This window comes from Symphodus melops (genome assembly GCF_947650265.1).
Source record: "Symphodus melops genome assembly, chromosome: 8".
Lineage (NCBI taxonomy): Eukaryota > Metazoa > Chordata > Actinopteri > Labriformes > Labridae > Symphodus > Symphodus melops.
The window spans coordinates 6656384-6674379 of record NC_136698.1 but is presented as its reverse complement, the minus strand read 5'-3'; the positions used below and the strand labels follow the sequence as shown (position 1 = coordinate 6674379).

Here is a 17996-nt window from a genome sequence, read left to right as displayed (position 1 = left end):
TTTTTGTTTACCTTCATTTGTCTTTTGTTTGAACTCTGTCTTCACATTTGATGTTTCTGTTCTTTGAAATTGATTCTGTGAAGTACTTTGGACCCGTCTTGTACAGTGCTCAACAAATAAAGTACCATTATTATCACTACTAACCATTGCACCATTATCTCCATCCTTAGTTTGGAAACTTTAGGTCCTACTGATGTGAAGAAATAACGGGCGAGGATTATTGTCTCTATCATAATCCCTTATTTGCCTGATTGGTTGAATAAATCAGTGAGATCACTGAGTCGAACGTTCTCTGCCTCCAAACTCGTCTCTCTTTGTCTCTACCATGAAGATGTTTACTGAAACTGTCTCTGGTTTGTTGTTGGAGGAGGAAGAAGAAGAAGAGGGTGAGATGAATAAAAGTCAATCATCATAATATAAAGAAATCATGATAAACAAGCATCAACAAACATTCTTGCCTCATATATCCACTCTCACTATAAGAAGGACTCTTCTCTGAATGCAACACCTTCACGTTTACTAGAAAAATAACAGCTTTAAATACATCTATACTCGAGTATAAATCCTTTATATTCTTATGTCGTTACATGTTTCTCAACTGAACAGTTTGTCGACTGCTCAAACTTCAAACTAAAGGCCAGAGATGCTAATCGACAAGACGATCATGCAACATGAGACTGACGGCTTGCAACATTTGGATGGGAAAGGTCACAACAAAACCAACCAGCAGCAGCGCCATGCTGACTCACGTCACAGCACATCCAGAGTCAGTGATCGGAGCGCGTGCCTCAGAGCAGCGGCACAGACGAGCAGAGTTCAAGCATCCTCTTTTCTGGCTGCTGCTCCTGAGCTTCACAACGACCTCACGAGCAAACCCAAGAACAAGTGTGCGAGTAACTATCACCGGGTTCAATAAACAACAAGAGGAAGACTTCAACGTTCGTGCACCAGTCCTTCCACGTCTTCAAATATCTCTTCATCCCGACGTGTCAGCTGCTGTGGATAATCCTCGTCGTGACCTTAGATGAAAACAAGCGTTGAAGAGGCAGACGGGGTCATGCGGGTAGTTTCAATATGAGTCAAACTGTGGTTTGACCAGAGGCACTCTTACGTGCGACATCACGAGCTCAGCCGTCTACCAGGGCAACATCTCGATGCTAAAACGGTCTTTGCAACCCGAGGTTATGACTGAACAAAGAGGATGTTAGCACCAGAACAGTTTGGGGGGGTGAGCCAGTGGGAACTTGAACCAAAGTGAAAGAAACGGACGAGGCAGATCTCTGAAAAGACGACGCTCACGGCGCGGGAGGGGGGGGGGGGCGATGGAGGCCGCACCTGAATAATTAATCCGGGAGTTTGAGCAACACTATGCAGATTTCAGACACAGACATGACAGTGTGTGAAGGGGGCACAGGTACACACAGGTTTACGTTGTATACAAAGAACCAAAGCCCCCCCCCCCCCCCCCCCCCCATGCAACAAGACCAAATCTGGGCCTTCTTGTTTTTCAGTCTGTAGCGGACAAGCCAGAGTTTTTACTGTGCAGGTAAACCCCACCCGCCTGAGACACTGGGTGGTAAAACAAGCGCACCCTCACAGTTGGCCTCTCCTCTGAAGCACACACAGTGGAAGGCTTCAGGATCCAGACGAAAGAGACTTTTACAGCCATAAATTATGGCAACACTACATCTCCCAGCAGCCTCTCTGGTGTAGGATGTGTTCTCGGTGAAGAGGAGGAGGAGCAGGGTGTCAGCGTAGATGGACTTTCTATCAGAGGGTTATATTTATAAGAAGCCATGTTGCAGCTTTGAATCAATTCTCTTCAAGCAGACGGTTTGTTCTGGCATTTCTCATGTAGGAAGATTTGGTGACTAAACAGTTGAAAAGTGCTGTTTGTTAAGAATGTGTTACACTTGTTAAGGTGCGTCGCGCACATTTTGTTGATGTTCAAGAATCTTCTGGAGAAGAAACTAAGACGTCAACACAATCTGTGCTTTATTTTTTATTTTTTCCCCCCAATTAGATAAACATCTGTTTAACATCTGGATAGAGAAGCAGTCATTGTAATTGGACAGCCTCACATCAAGGTATGTTTCTTATTTGGCGTCCGGTCCTGCTGCATTCATGGCGACAACAGGCTAAGAAAAGCAGCCGGCTACAGTTGGGCTTCCGATATAGAACACGTAAATACTTGACTTACTATACATGTTGGTAGATATGCTTACTATATGAGTCCAGTACAGTTATTAAGCATGTTATATAGGACTGGGTGGACACCCCGAGGCAGTATTGGAGCATTAAGGCCAAATGTGGGCTGGATCTCAGATAAAAAAAGGGAGAGCTGATTTCAGCCCAGGATGAAGCAGCTGATCGTGGTTGTTTGTTTCACTGTGTACAGTAAACTCAAGCAAAGCATTTTACACATGTTCACTGTTTACATTTGTCCATCTGGGAGTACAAATTTGCTCAGCTGGAAGAATCCAATTGTCTGCTTTGTGCCAAGGTCAGAAAAACAATCAATCATTCCTGCAGGAAGAAATTAATCTAAAGTGAATCATGCATTTAGAGGTAATCTGAACCTGAAGGAATAAGACAAGCTTTCCTTTCTTCCAGCACAATGATCCTGACAACAACTGAATGACATTATTTACGGTGCATACATGAGCCACCACAGTTGTGAAAATAATGAGGGAGTTGTAAATGATCAGACGATGCATTAGATGTTATTCATTTGCACTCAGGCCTGGCAAAGAAGAGAACATGCTGATTGCTGATACAGTTAGTTTTATGTCTCTTCTCTGAGACTGCTGCATCCATCAGGCACAGAGAGTCTGCAGGTTGTTGTCCAGAGGGGCTGAAGGGGAAGAGTAAGAAGGAACAGTGCGTCCCTCAAACACACACTAAGTCATAAACACACACACATGCATGCCTACACCATCAGACTCTGTGTAAGTTCCCCTGCAACAAGGCAAACACAGGGAACCAGAATGCTACGTCTTCATTACTGATGTAATCAATACGAGGTGTCCCAAGTTGTTTAAGGGGGTATTGATTGCTCAGCAGAAAGGGCCGATCAGGTCAATGAATCAATGACTCCCTCTGAGTCACTGGGATTTGGGTAGAAAAGACACAATAACACTGAATCCGCTGACTGAGCAGCCTGCGAAGCGCACTCCTCTTTACAGCGAAACGATCCCCCCCAAAAATGATGGAAAGATAAAACAGTGATCGTTCCTTTATCGTGATTATCAAAAAGCAGTGTTGCAGCAGAGAAGACTTTTTATCCCCTGCACTTGCAGAGAGTGCAGTAAAGTGAACCAGCACAACACTTATTACTTTCACCTCTCTTCGCCTTTTAGGGACACCAGAATGCAAAACTGCAAAGTGCAGCTCGAGACTAAAACAGCACTTAAAGAAGCACTTTGACTCCCTCTCTTTAGGCAGAGGTGGATACCAACAAGACATTCCCAAACAAATGTAGAGTCTGGATGGTGCAGGTTTGGGCCCAGCTAACCATAAATCAGGCTGAATCTCAAGTAGAGAAGTTTTCTGATGAACAAGAGGATGACTGGATGATAACCTAAAACCAGTAAGTCAACTTACATGACATTTAAACATCTGTTAAAGTGCATTACAGATTAGGCCAATCAGGCCTACTCCCATTTGGACACCAAACTTTGATTTTAGGGGATAACTGAACAGAAACAGAACAGACAGACAGACAGATACCCGCATAAATGACTGAAATACACACACACGGGCTTATATACAGACCATAGAGGTTTCACAGACAAGACAGGTTATATGTTGGATTGCTGAGACCCATTAGGTGCCAGCAGGTCTGGAGTTAAAGAGCTTTAAGGGAATCAAAATCTCCCTCTCCAGACTCCCAGACCTCCTCCTGTGCATGCTATGTAGAAGGCGTGGCCGTTACAATCTATGACGACGTCTGTCTCTATGACTTTGGTTACAAAATGTATGAAAAATACATTTCTGTTGATGTGAGCTTTCCAACACATTTCTTACTGGTTTACTGAAATGTTCAGTCTCCAGACTCCCAACACAGGCGTGACAGGGGAGTGAAAAAAAAACAACACACGACACATCTTCACCTCCTCGTGACGCTCACCGCACCCTGACACCAGTCTCCTTCACCGTGTGACACCCTGCTTCCCAACAACCGCATGCTCAACCACGGATCGGAACAAGAAAGACTTACAGTATAGTTGAAGCCACATTAAGGGCGATAGCAGTCGGGACTGCAGCCCAGATTTTTGAAACCATGAGGTGATGCGCGCTCCTCAGGATTCATAATCATTGTTTCCTGCGGCCGTCTTCCTTCCCACCTGTTGCTGCGGCTTGATGCGGTGCATTGGTTGGCGCTGGCCCGGCATTGCCCGGTCATTTGCTCCATGAGGTGGGCCAGGCGGGAACAGCCGCTCTGCCCATGTTGGTAGCAGCACAGGGACTCCACACAGCTGAGGGCCTGCGCCTGGGGGGCTGATAGAGACTGGAGGCGAAGAAAGAGGAGAGGCAGAGCGAGGGTGACATGAAAGGTGGTGCAGAGACAGTCAGAGAAAAGAGCAGAGGATAAAAAGGAAGGAGAAGTAAGTGGAGAAAGAGAAGCAATAAATTAGAACAAGTGTGACTGAAGTCTTCCGATCAGACTGTGATAGGATGATAAATGGCAGGGTGATATATTGCATGCTGTCACAGGAACAATGATGTACAGGGAACACATTGAAAACATGCAACAAGGGTGTGAAATGTAACAGATTTCATACATTCAGAAATAATAAACCTCGAAGCAAAGGAAAATAAATCAGCAGCTGTTTGAGCAGACTTTACATCGGACTGAAGACTTCAACAGTTTGATTTTAGACTAATCCAGTGACCTTCAGTTTTGACAGAAGGACTCGAAGGTAGAAGTGACGGAAAGTTCTGTGTCTGAATAAAAAGAGCCGGTGATGCATACAGTACTGTACGGAGTGAAAGCTGAATGAAGCTGCTGCCTAAAAACCTGCAGGATCAGGTTGCTCTGCTAAACTGAGTCAGCACCCGAGAGGGAGACAGAAAGTTAGAGAGACGGGAGAGAGAGAGAGAGAGAGAGAGAGAGAGAGAGAGAGAGAGAGAGAGAGAGAGAGAGAGAGAAAAGACAGTGTGAGGTTACACTCATCCTCGTTCTTTTCTACAGCCTGACACGGCTACGTGATTAAAGGTTTAACTAAGACTGACGTCTACAACCCTCGTGGCTCATGAGCCCAAAAATAGGCTGCAATTACACACACACTGTATTCCATGTTAAATGATTTGGGTTTTAATACATAACTGCACTTGGTAGCTTGGTTTACTTGAGTAATGCTTTGCTATTTAGTAGGCTTTTTAAACACTCTCTAACAGCCTCTGAGTATGCAATGTGTCAAAGAAGATCTTGATTTATTTCCTGCATTGTCATGAAGTTTTGAAGTTTATAGATTGAAGAGTGGACAGAGTTGGAAATCAGGGAGAGAGCGAATGGGGAATGATATGCAGGAAAGTAACCACAGGTCAGGTTCACCTGGAGGGCTACAGAGGCTAAGATTCTTTCTTAGGTCAAAAAGTAGGATTAAAGTCAAAACAAATGAATGTGAAAAGGTTCCTATATTAGTCCAGTGCCTGCTGAACGTGTGAACCTCTTTTTCCACAGCGGGCTGGACTCTGAGGCTCTCTGCAGCAGAAACTGGAGACTCTGCTGGCAGGAAACCAAACTTCTGCTTCTTGGCCGGCAACAGCAAAACATAGACAGGACAAACTGACTATGATTTATTCTGGCAGTGTCAGGTGTCCCTGGATAATTAATGCATGGCTCTGCTCTTGCTCTATTAGAACATATTGCTTTTTCTGCTTTTTCTGTGTTAAAAAACAAAAAGGGTCTGTTCCTCGAAGACCAGCGACAATACTGAAACCCTGCAAGCGCAAAGAGAAGAGGTTGAGGTTGGAGAATGAGTTCATTCTCTCCTCTGGCTCTTCTCTTTTAGCTTTTTCTTCTGATGATGATGCTTTCATCAAAACGCCCCGAGACGTTGGAACAGTCTGCCGGACGACCTGAGAGGAGATGGAAATATAAACGTAAACTAAGAACATCTATTCAGTCTGCCTTTAATGTCAGGTTTTATCATTTCATTACTGTAATGTTTGTTTTGTCTTTAACTCTAAAATAATCTGTTTATATTTTGTTATTTTTGATGCTTTAACCTATTTTTTTGTAACTTTTTACCTTTCTGTGTTTTAACTCTTTTTTTTATTTTTTTTTATGCTGTGCATTAGTCTCTACTTCTAACCCCGTCTTGTTTGTATCATGTTTTGTCATTATGTCACGCTCATTATTCTGTCACTTTTAGATTATGTAGAAAAGCATTCGACTTGTATGAAGGTGATACTGTTTTATCTATGACAGCAGACATGCTGTACCCATGGATGGATAAGCGTCCTTAAATGTTGACCTTTGAGGTAAAGTGTATGTGTGGAGGACTAATACTGCTTCATTTTAAGATGACTGATGTTGCCTTAGTATCAATCAGTGGAGCAGCAATCAGGCAGCACAGGTCTTGTAAATCAGAAGGAAGGGTAGACGTGAAGCAGAAAAGGCCGTTGGTAGGCGAGGTCGAGTTACAGTCAAATGTGTTCCCGAGTGCTGTTTATGGAAGAGACGAACAAGAAAGAAGAATCGACCTAACCAGCTGCTTTCTGGGACACTTCTTGTTGAAGAGTCTGCAGATATATGATGCCAAAGAGTCGGACCAGGCAAAGCTCTATGATTAATACTTCTCTTGTAAACTGAGCCATTCCATTAAAACGACGTCTGAGTCGAAGATTTTGTCATAAACTGGCCACGGCTACATGTGTGACATCATCCCCTGGATGATTTACTTCACGAGCTGTAGTTCATGTTCACAGTCTAATTCGGCAACAGGATGTTGGTGAACACGACGAAGACTGCGGAGTATCTTTGAGAATATCTTTTGTCAACTGTATGAGAGAATGCCCTGTAGTCTGGGGTTTGTAGTTTGATCTCTAAGAAGGCACAAATATGAAAAAAAAAGATGAAGTCTTAAATTGTAGGAAAAAGAAGGAGATAAATTAAAGTCTTACTTTAAATCATAGATGGAACAAATGATATCAAATACTTACACACATACAATGGTCAGTTAGGCTTCAAGATGAAGAACTGTTGTTTAGTACGGTGTGATTAGATGGTTAGATTACACTGATAACACTAAAGGCAGCATGCCAACAGCATTCTCGCTCTCTAAACTCTGAACCCAGATCTGATCAGAAAGAGTGAGGGGTGAATTGAGACTGTCAGGAGAGGATGAGGACAATCATGCACGTGGAAGGAGGGCTGAGGTGAATGTGGGTTATGGGATGGATGAAGTTGATGGGAAGTAACCACAGGGAGGATGCACTCATACACAGGAAGAGTATTTTTACAAGGGAACTTGAAGCACAGTGCAGAGACAGCTGGGACAGACAGCCATGGTTAGATGGCTGAAGGTGCAGGTGCTTTTAACCAAATACAAGGACATATGTGGTTTTCTGCAGCTGTTGGGGTGGGGTGGGGGGGTCCTCAAGGGAAGCCATAATGCTGGGGTTGGGACAGTACGAGGGGGGACAATGGGAGTGAAGTATGGTACTACCTAGGGGAGCAGGGGTCTGGGCCGGGGGGCAGCAGGGGGAGGATAAGCAGCTAGCAGGTGCCAATTGTCCTCCCCTGGGCTCCGCTGGGCTTTAACAGGGTCATATTCTGGGCCGATTGAACCCTCACCCTCTTCCATCTGAAGGACACAAGATGCTTAGAGTGAGCCCCACTGGCTTTTCAAACAGCTCATCAGTCAGACGGGTAGACTGTCGGCAGGTCACACGTCCATACAGCCCCACAGCAGCTGAAGCCAGTGTGGTAACTAGCTGATCACATGACAAAATATATCCACTGTGGCTTGTTTAGCATGGGTCAAAGAGTAACCCATCACATGTGGTGATCGCTAGATCTGCTTGAAAATGATTTGAACAAAGTGACACAGGACAAAATATACAGAGCTATTATTGTGCTTAAAGATTTGCACCTTACTGATTTTTATCAAACAACTCTGAACTTTGATGTTTGGTGGAGGTCTGCCTCCTGCTGAACAGTGGATATGTTTCTCAGAGCTGCTTTTTTGTTGATTAGTAAGCAAGCTGTCAGTCAGTCAGTCAGTGAGCTCTGTAAGGGGGGTTAGTTGATTCAAGTACTGACCCTCACTTTACAGTAGAGACTGTAATGCTGGTATCCGTTTTAAAGCCCTTCAAGAGTGACCGTGAAAACAAGCTTTAACAAAATAGAGCAAGTTTTTTGGCCTACAAAGTGAACAAGAACAGCTGCCTCCTACTTTTTAAATCAGGGCGCCAGAGTGCAGATGAGGTCTTATTCCCCTGCCACAGATCTGAGCCTCTTTTTAATTGGGACTGGGAGATAATCATGAATCACTGCTCGAGAAGACGGGCATTAGATGATCTGAGTGGGGTGACAAGGTCACTGGAGGAGGGCTTTAATTTCTCACAGAAGCAGTCACGATTGAACACATTGGTGAGCAGGATGGTATAAGCTTCGAAAACGGATGTGAAACTGAGCAACAAATGAGCAGAAGGAAACTGCACAGGCGCAGGAAAGGATGTCTCGAGGGGAAACTGATCCTTCTAGTGCAGATAAGAGCAAATCTGTTAGCATCCAAACCAATTAACCTGCTGGTGAATCTATCAGAGCTTCAGAGGAAGAAAACAACAGAGAGCCCAGGAGAGCCTGTGGCTTCTGTCGTGATTTCCCCCCCCTAATCTAATTAAGAGAAGAAGAAAAAAAAGAAACTTTGAATGACACGTCTGAATGCTCCGAAGAGCATCCTATGTAGTTCTACTGATTCAAACATAATATCTGGTTTACGTAATGTGCTTTTTATCCTCCTTCAGCCGGCACTTTGTTTCTGTTCATCGATTTAATTGGAAGGAATTTAAGCTCAGTTCCCAGCGTTTCAGTTTCACCTTGCCAAAACTACAGCAGTTATCCCCCTTATGAAGGGCACAATGTTTCCATTATAGTAAAATGGTATTTGAGGTCTGTCTATTGACCTGAACTGGGTGAGAAAAATGTCATGAGTATACAGCTTGTATGTTTTTTTCTAAAACAGTAAAAAAGCATTAAAATGTATAAAGCAAAAGCTGTTGATTTAAAACACGATGGTTTTAAAAATGTTTAGAAACTGGCAATTAAGTGTGATGTTAACAACCGTAAATAGAAAAGATGTCATTCAACACATACAAGCATTTCCCAGCAACAAGTACCGTACCATCAGAATGAACATGCCACAGTGCCGTACAGGTGAAGCAACGCAAGCGCTCCTTTATCTTTTATCTTTCTTGCTTGACAAATTTCTGAACTACTGAATTGATTATTTCATTAATTTCTGATTCATTTTCTTCAATTTAATTATAAAAAAACATAGATCTAACAGTTCTACTCCTACACATGACACAAAGGTAATTGTGTCAACACAAAAGGAGCATTTCAAAAACTACAGTCTCGTGAAAATTGTTCATGACAGGAAACAGCTGTCCAGGATCAAGAGCCTTTGGTTTATAAGCTCACTGCACAGTGACTATTTCCCCTTGTGGGCTGTTTAAGATCTGCACAAGATCCTCAAGTCATCAGTGCAAAATCAGCCAGCGATCCGTCATGCTGTTACAGGACATCATGCAGCTCGAGAGTCGATCATGCAGAGTAGTGAGGTGTGCGAGTCGACTCTAACCATGCAGGCAGACGACTCCGAGGTGAGGAAGGGGTCAAGTGGTGAATCCATTTAGAGGGAGTTTGGGGTTGGCTACATGTCAAGAGGACAGACCGTGCGACTCCACGATGTGTCACTTTAACGTGAGTGTGGCATGCCTGACTGTGGTTGTGTCACAAAACCACAGGCAGAGGTCAGCATGACCTGAGGCTGCAGATGTAGGATGGCACAGTCAGAAGAGTGCCTTATAAATGACCACCTAAGACCCCGGTGAGGTCCCTGTGTCAGAGAAACTGCCATCACATCAGAATGCGTGCAAAGGGAAAAGTATACACTGACGTCAGCCTGATTTTACATTCATCCATCCATTCTTTCATTCATTGGTTTGTTCATGCAGCAATGGAAGTCAAGGCCATAGAGTGACAGGCAGGAGGGGTGGAGATCTTTGCCAGTCTCAAACTAAAATGCAACACATGCAGAGGCTGAAATGCCTGATGCCACAATCTTTTGTATTACATCCCCCCCCCCCATCCCATTAATGGAGAATGCTGATTGGCTTGTCCAGTGCATGCAGTCACAGACATGACACAAGAGAAAACTGTTCCAACAGTAACAACACATGTCTCAGAGTCAGAGGACTGTCAGTGTTAGAAAGAGGCTCCAGTAGGACTATGAGTCCGGACCTGAGAGAAACAATAAACTGGTTCGGAATCATGTTGAATCGGAGCGCTTGTTTCATAAAGCAATGTTTCTACTTTTAAAAGCCTTGACGTGTGATGTTTGTGAATCAGTATTTCCAACAGACAGACGAAACCTGGGCCCAAGGAAAGAGCTGCATACGTGCAGGGGAGAGAGCGAACAAGAGCTAGAGAGTGTGTCTGCAGCCTCTCTCTCTTCCTCGCTCGCTCCATTTCTCTCTCTCTCTCTTCACTGTGCAAAACTGAACCTTCTCATGGCTTTGTTTTGAAAATGTTCACGCACAGCTGCTTGCTGCTGATGTTGTGCTGGACTGTTATAAATAAGGGCATATCGATTATTAACTTTTCAAAACACAAGGTGTGGTCGTCGTGTTCGGGCCTTTTGGATAAACTGAACATTAAAGTTGTTTGTTGCTATAACTAAATTCATTTAGAGGTTAAATAAAAATATAACCTAAGATGAGAGTAAGAAAAAAGTGTCACCTTCATCCCTCGTAACCTTTATGGTAGAATTATTGCTTTTGAACAAGCACTCCAAAGAAACATGTTCATTTTTGATTGATTTGTTTTTGATCTGATCGAAGCTCAAGGCTGAATCAGTCTCATCTCAACTACCTAATTTTGCCCAGCTGGCTCTTGGCTCTTGACAGAGGCTGCAGAGCGATGAAGTCATCACCTATCGCCACTCGGTTGGAATACATCTACACGGTGAGAATAAACAGGAAAAGTGGAGGAAGAATATATAGAGACACACAGAGAGGTTAGATTTCAAACAAACAGAACAGGACAAAGGTTAGAGCAGATTCAACAAACACACCATCGGATTGTTTTGTTTTTTAAGAGGAGAGTTTGAGAGGAGGAAAGTAGAAACAGTCGCAAGCTGGACAAATGAATGCAGTATCAGCAGGTCTGCTCTGAGGTGACCATGCACACTGTGTCTCCGTTTCTGTGTGTGTGTGTGTGTGTGTGTGTGTGTGTGTGTGTGTGTGTGTGTGTGTGTGTGTGTGTGTGTGTGTGTGTGTGTGTGTGTGTGTGTGTGTGTGTGTGTGTGTGTGTGTGTGTGTGTGTGTGTGTGTGTGTGTGTGTGTGTGTGTGTGTGTGTGTGTGTGTGTGTGTGTGTGTGTGTGTGTGTGTGTGTGTGTGTGTGTGTGTGTGTGTGTGTGTGTGTGTGTGTGTGTGTGTGTGTGTGTGTGTGTGTGTGTGTGTGTGTGTGTGTGTGTGTGTGTGTGTGTGTGTGTGTGTGTGTGTGTGTGTGTGTGTGTGTGTGTGTGTGTGTGTGTGTGTGTGTGTGTGTGTGTGTGTGTGTGTGTGTGTGTGTGCAACAGAACAGCATGCAGTTCCTGTACCGCAGAGAAAATAATGAGCCCTTTAAACAATGTGACCAAAGAGAGTATTTCCCCCTGACCAGAATTACTGTGACATTTCATTTATTTTTCTCCCTTCAGGCTTCTGTTAAATAACAGGAAAAATAATTTCTATTTTGGTGTTCCAGGTAGGAGTAAGTCATAAATCGCATACACACCAGACCGTTTAACTACTGGCATGTATTTGACCTCTGCTGTGATATCATTTCATGAGTTTTACTTTCCAGCCTAGCCAGATATTATAGGCCATAACCAAACCAAAGAATCAAGATTCTTCACCTTAAATATTTAGTTTGATGAACACAACAAAGAAGAAGTGTGTCTTATATGTCTTTGTTTAACGGGGTTAATAACTTCTATGAGAAGAAAAAGAGATCATAAGCGACAAAACTGAACATTTCTATCACAAAGGTTTTAAAGTGCTGACACTGGCTTGGTTCAAATGAAAAAAAATACAGCACACTGCAGAAACAGCCTTTGTTTATATTTTTACAATAACTGAACCCTTGGATTGTTACGAGACAGCAGGATGAGTTTTTTTTTTTCCATCTTAACACGCTTACACATGTACGTGACTGTTTCATTGAGAAACAGGACATATCTGCTCTGTCCACAGGGGGCGCCAGAATCGACAAAAACTGAAACTTCCTCATAGCAGCTTAACGCTGAATGAGCGTCAGCTGCTGAAGAGCCCTCTGCAACAAACGTTTGGGTTTGAAAGAAACTTTTCTTCGTGACTTTTTCATAAAATCTTTGTTCTGTATTTGCATCCGAACACTCGAATCATGCATCACACCTTTTTTTTTCTCAATTATGAAATAATCTCAACAAAAAGGATCTACTTTTGGCTAAATTAGCTAGAATAATCCAAGTTACAGCCTGTGGAGGTTTACTCTTACATGAAGATTACCAAAACGAGGTACCATTTAAATAAGGGAAAAGGAACGACACATCAGAAAAAAAACACAACATTAGTTATTCCTACAGTCCTTAAAGCAGCCTGGACATGCAGGCCAGTCCAAGTGAATCAGTGGAAAAACAACTCAAACAGGGAATTAGGACTGCTGTGAGAGGCAACACCACACCTTGGAGTCAGGCCAACAGGAAAAAGTGTTGGTAGTAAACAGATAAATACTAAATGAGCCTCTTTAAATTCCATCTCGTTTGGAATTGAATATCTTTACCTCGACTTTACGATCTGCTTACGAGGAACGAATGGACCTGGTTCTAAACATCCCCATCTTCTCCCTCCATGTGTTACCTGACTCTTCTGGGTGCTGGTGGGCTGCAGATGTCTGTAGAAGACCTTCTTCACCACATCAGGAAAGAGGCAAGTTATGATGATGATGATGATGGCGAACCAGGCTGAACCGCTGGACAGCAGCTGTACGAATACAAAGTACATGTCCTGGGTGTGAAGGAACGGCCTGCAGAGACGGGAAGAAAGGACAAGTGTTACAAACTGAAGAGGACGCAGAGTAAAAAATGTTCTATACTTTTTTTTATTATAAAACGTTCAATGAGTAATCAGAACTGGCTAAGGTTGTTGGTTTAAAGCTGATAAACATCTGAAGTATTTCAAATCAAGCATGAAGGTAAGATTTCAAGACTATACGACAATGAAACTTTGGCACCCCCGTCAGTGAACCTGCCGCATCAACTCTCACCATTTAGGTTTAACTTTAGAGGTGTTCTGTCACACCTACACATACGATTGAGTCTTTGTAAGACCGACACAAAAAAACATTTTGTTTGAGTATGAAGGCTTTGAGAGTGCAAAGAGAAAATCACTTAAGATCTGCTTCTTACCAAATAATGCCTCCATAGAAGAGGGAGAAGATGAAGTAGAAGGCGATTGAACCCCAGGTCACAAAATGGTTCATCCAGGTCCAGAAATGAGTTTCTAAAGCGAGCTGGTGTCACACACACACACACACACACACACACACACACACACACACACACACACACACACACACACACACACACACACACACACACACACACACACACACACACACACACACACACACACAGCAGGGGGGAAGAAAGCTAGTTATAAAACACCGAGATGGGAACAGGTGGAGCATCAATAAACTGCACCAATCTGTCCCCGTGCTGGAAAAAACCACCTTGACCTCAACCTGGGACAAATTGGCTTCTCATAATGACCACTGACATCATCCTAATACTTCACAACACATACTGGGACTGTGGCAATTCAAAAGTCCCTGACACAAAGTCTCTAGCTAAAGTTGAGAATGAAAAGATGTGCTGATAATCATGAAGCCGAAGAAGATTGGGTGTTTCTTTCTTTTTTTTTTTCTTTTTTTTTTTTTTACCTTGAGTGTGACTGTGATGACCATGACAGTAAACACCAGCGTTCCAAATGTCCAGTTTCCAAACATCTGTGAAAAGATAAATCACTGTTGATAACAAGGTCAAGACATTTTTTTTTTACCATTCATAAAAACAAAACAATGTGGATATATGAATGTACGCCTGACGTGTTTATGTATTTGACACCTTGAAATATTTTCTTCCAGTTGTCAAGTTTCAGAAAAAAAAAAAATACTGAGTTCCTCCTCTGAGCATGAACATGATCTCACATCTCAAGTGTGGGAATTCCAGTCCTGTTTTTGTTATTTACTGATTATTATAAAGGATAGTTTTAAATCATCTAATACTCAAGTTAAGCCATAAGCCTTTTTTTGGGAGAGGGGGGGGGGGGGGGGGGGGGGGGAAGACGAGGTTGAGCTCGGTTGTGTTCTAGTCGTAGATCAGAGAGAAAAGGCAGCAGCCTCCCTTAACGGCCTGGGTGCTGTTATGATGCCTGTAATGAGACCTCGCCCTCCGACTGTGTAACAAGCATCAGCAGCTCCACCAGCACTACAACAATCACTCTTCCTATAGGCTGAGAGCTGTCAGTATCCTTAACAAGCTGAGCCCTCTTTTACAAACGGCTTTCAACTGAAAGACAAACGTCAACATTCATCATAATCCTTTCAGTTGTGTTTTTGTAACCGCTCATACATACTGAATCCTTGATGTAGTCTAAGTTTCTAACCACATAAGGCAGCATTCAAATGTGATACTTGAGTGTACGGACTGCTACTAAACACGGAGGTAACCTGTGTCTATTTATCAGATACATTTATGACGTTGTGTTGATGAATCTTCTAGATTTGCTGGCTCTGGTTTCCTATTTGGCGTCCCAGCTGTGAATGCAATCATCTGTATGCTGCTGTGACCGTTTGTTTCCTTTTTATTGTCTTAGCTTCCTTCAATGACTCAGTAGAGTGTGGCAATGAATAGTCCTTCTGGGATTAATAAAGCTGTCAGAAGAATCTTCTGGTCTCAAGAGTTTATGAGTGTCTTATGACCGCCATCTTTCTACTTGTTTCTGTCTTTAAAAGAGGGCAAAAACTTTTGTGTTTTATTTTGAATCGTTAAGGATGCCACTGAAGAAAAGGAGCCAAATATAAACACACAACAGAGTATATGTATGAAACTCATCCTCTCATTAAAGCCCTAAGGAGACATGCATTCTGAGACTGAAGAGCAGACTCTTACCAGCTGCCTGTTAGCTCGCAAGATCTGAAGACATGCACAGCGTGAAGGCAGAAGAGGAAAACAGTAATCAACAAAAGAAAGAAGAAAAAGTCAAGCGAGAGGGTGCAGTAAGAGAGAGAGACAGAGAGAGAGAGACAGAGACAGAGAGAGAGACAGAGACAGAGACAGAGAGAGAGAGAGAGAGAGAGAGAGAGAGAGAGAGAGAGCTTCTTCAAATACCAAACTTCAAACAGAGAGGAGAACAGCAGATAAATGCAGCAGGAAAAGAAAAAGAAACAGATTTGGCAAAGGACCGGAGACACAAAAAATTACAAAGGTGTTAGTTACTAATGACCAAGGAATGACATCCATGCTGGCACAGCAGTAAAGACAAACAGACCGAATAAAGACTGTTAGACAAAAAGACAAAATGGAAAGAGACGGAAAGAAAGAGGAACGATTAATGGAAGAAGTGAGTGACAAAAGTCCAGCAGACAACCAGGCCCATCAATAACTCATTACCACACAAACTGCTGTTGTCTGCTTCCCTTCTCACTAACCACTTATTTCTTTCAAAACAAACTCTCAGCAGTTCACTTTTGTCTCATAGTATACAGACAGTACATCACACACACACACACACACACACTCAGAGCCAAGGACACACCTGTCCATTCCCCATGAGTGTGGTGTCCTCTCCCATCAGGATGTAGGATCCGAAGAAGAAGACGAAGGCGTGGCAGAAGCCCAACAGAGTCCAGTACATGAACGTACGGAAAGACAGCAGAGAGTTTTTGCTGATGTCCCTGTAAGGTACAAACGTTTAGAGTGTTAGAGGTGATGCTTAATCCAAGCAAACGTTGTGATAAAGAGATGAAAAGTCATTCATAGAGGGATTCTGAACATACATATAACAAAAATGTAGCATTTGAAATTTTATAGAAACATTTTTTTCCCTCGACAAAAGAAAAATAATCTGAGTATTTCTGTCATCTATGTGTTTTAGTGAATTAATATCAAAGCATATATCAAATTGAACCAATTTCAAATCGGGACCCAAAGAGGTTCTTGACAATACCCAGCTATGAATGATAGTACTAAACAGGAGAGGCTATAAAAAACATCAATTCTTCTGTGATATTTTTGACCAAAGGGTTTGTGAGCAAAGAGAGAGAGTCACTGTCTGAACTGCAGAGATACTTTGGCTAATGCTGCTCACGTATTGATGTAATTTACAGTGTGTTAAAACTAAACTGCAATTTGTTTGTAATAAAAACAAGAGTTTACAACAACAGTGTTTTTCAGACTTTCATTTTGTTTCCATGGTAATGAAACGGGTATCCGTATTGTTAGATGTTTTTTACGAGAATCATATCTAAGTACAGACATTTTTAGCATTGAGATAACAAGCCAACTATAGAGTGCATGTACCTGTACAGGCCAGGTTTGCTCTGCAGAATGTGCGGATGGACCAGCTGTTCAAACAGACTGTACACCAGGATGGGCAGCGATGTGAAGCAGATGTTGTAGAGTGTCAGATAAACACTGTCATACAGAGTCTGGGATGGACAGAGACAGCGTTTTACTCAACACCAACCTATGAGCTGAATATGATGAGCCAGACTCCTATGAACTCATTCAAAAACAGAGTGGAAGTGCTCTTGTTCAAAAGTTGAAATTAAAAATGTGAATCAGACAGTTGGAGAGGCGTGGTGATTTTAACCGACTCTATGAATAAAGACAACAGAAAGTCATTAACGTTTGTCTTTGTTGAGCATCAAATTCAAAATGGGAGCTTTACATTTCACAGAGGTATTTTATAAAGCAAATAAAGAGAGACTGTGTACCATCATATCCAAGAACAAACGATACAATGACAAACGAGAAAGCGAGGACAAGGAGAGATATATAGACTTACTTGTTGTGAAAACAAACAGAAGAACTGGTATAAAAACTGGGGCGTGATAAAACACACATTCTAGGAAAGACACAGAGAATGAGAGAAACATTCAAAATGTTTGCAGTGAAAAGCGACATGCTTTAAAAAAAAGTCTTGTAAACAGCAGATGTTAAATCCAGGATGTGTAATCTAAAATAGAATCTATAATGGGACTGTAAACATTCAACTTTCTATGAATAACTTGTCACACATTTTATATATCTCCAACTGTTTTCGATAACGAAGCATGTGATTTGATTGATTGAAAAAGAAATCTATGTTCTGTGAGTGTGGAGCAGCTTTTCATTCTCTAAAGATGGAGAATGACCGAGTACGCACACTAGAAGCCGCTCCAATGAACACTGAATGGGAATAATGTAACCACATGTAACATTTCATCGGACATGAACGACAGGTGAGGGTCCAACACGTTACACGTGGTTTTATTCTTCCTCTGTCTTTGTGATGTTTTTCGTCCGCCACCTCGTACTCAACTTTTCGGATGCGCGTGCTGTTTGATTTTGATATTATGAGCTTTAAAATCTCTGAAAGTGAAATCAATTCATCCTGGTAGTTAAAACTGAATCAATGAATCCCTAAATCCAGAAAAAACATTCACAGATGAGAACTGAACCTCCACCTGCAGCAC

General features: G+C 42.5%; 1 protein-coding gene across 4 annotated transcripts in view; it reads right to left on the bottom strand.

Annotated features, from left to right (window-relative positions):
• Nucleotides 1-17996, bottom strand: part of atp11b (ATPase phospholipid transporting 11B) — a 49455-nt gene that overhangs the window by 5681 nt on the left and 25778 nt on the right. For 2 of the 4 annotated variants that reach the window (XR_013779653.1, XM_079349580.1), the window contains exons 23-29: nt 17327-17386; nt 16840-16967; nt 16076-16214; nt 14199-14264; nt 13666-13769; nt 13118-13283; nt 4347-4510 (exon numbers count right to left, since the gene is read on the bottom strand). Coding sequence is in view for 3 of the 4 variants with exons in the window: in XM_079349580.1 (XP_079205706.1) it covers nt 4347-4510; nt 13118-13283; nt 13666-13769; nt 14199-14264; nt 16076-16214; nt 16840-16967; nt 17327-17386 (827 nt within the window). In the remaining variant the exon portion in view is untranslated. Of the gene's footprint in view, nt 1-4219; nt 4511-13117; nt 13284-13665; nt 13770-14198; nt 14265-16075; nt 16215-16839; nt 16968-17326; nt 17387-17996 lie in introns of all 4 variants that reach the window. The other 2 variants (XM_079349578.1, XM_079349579.1) reach the window with 1 other exon arrangement.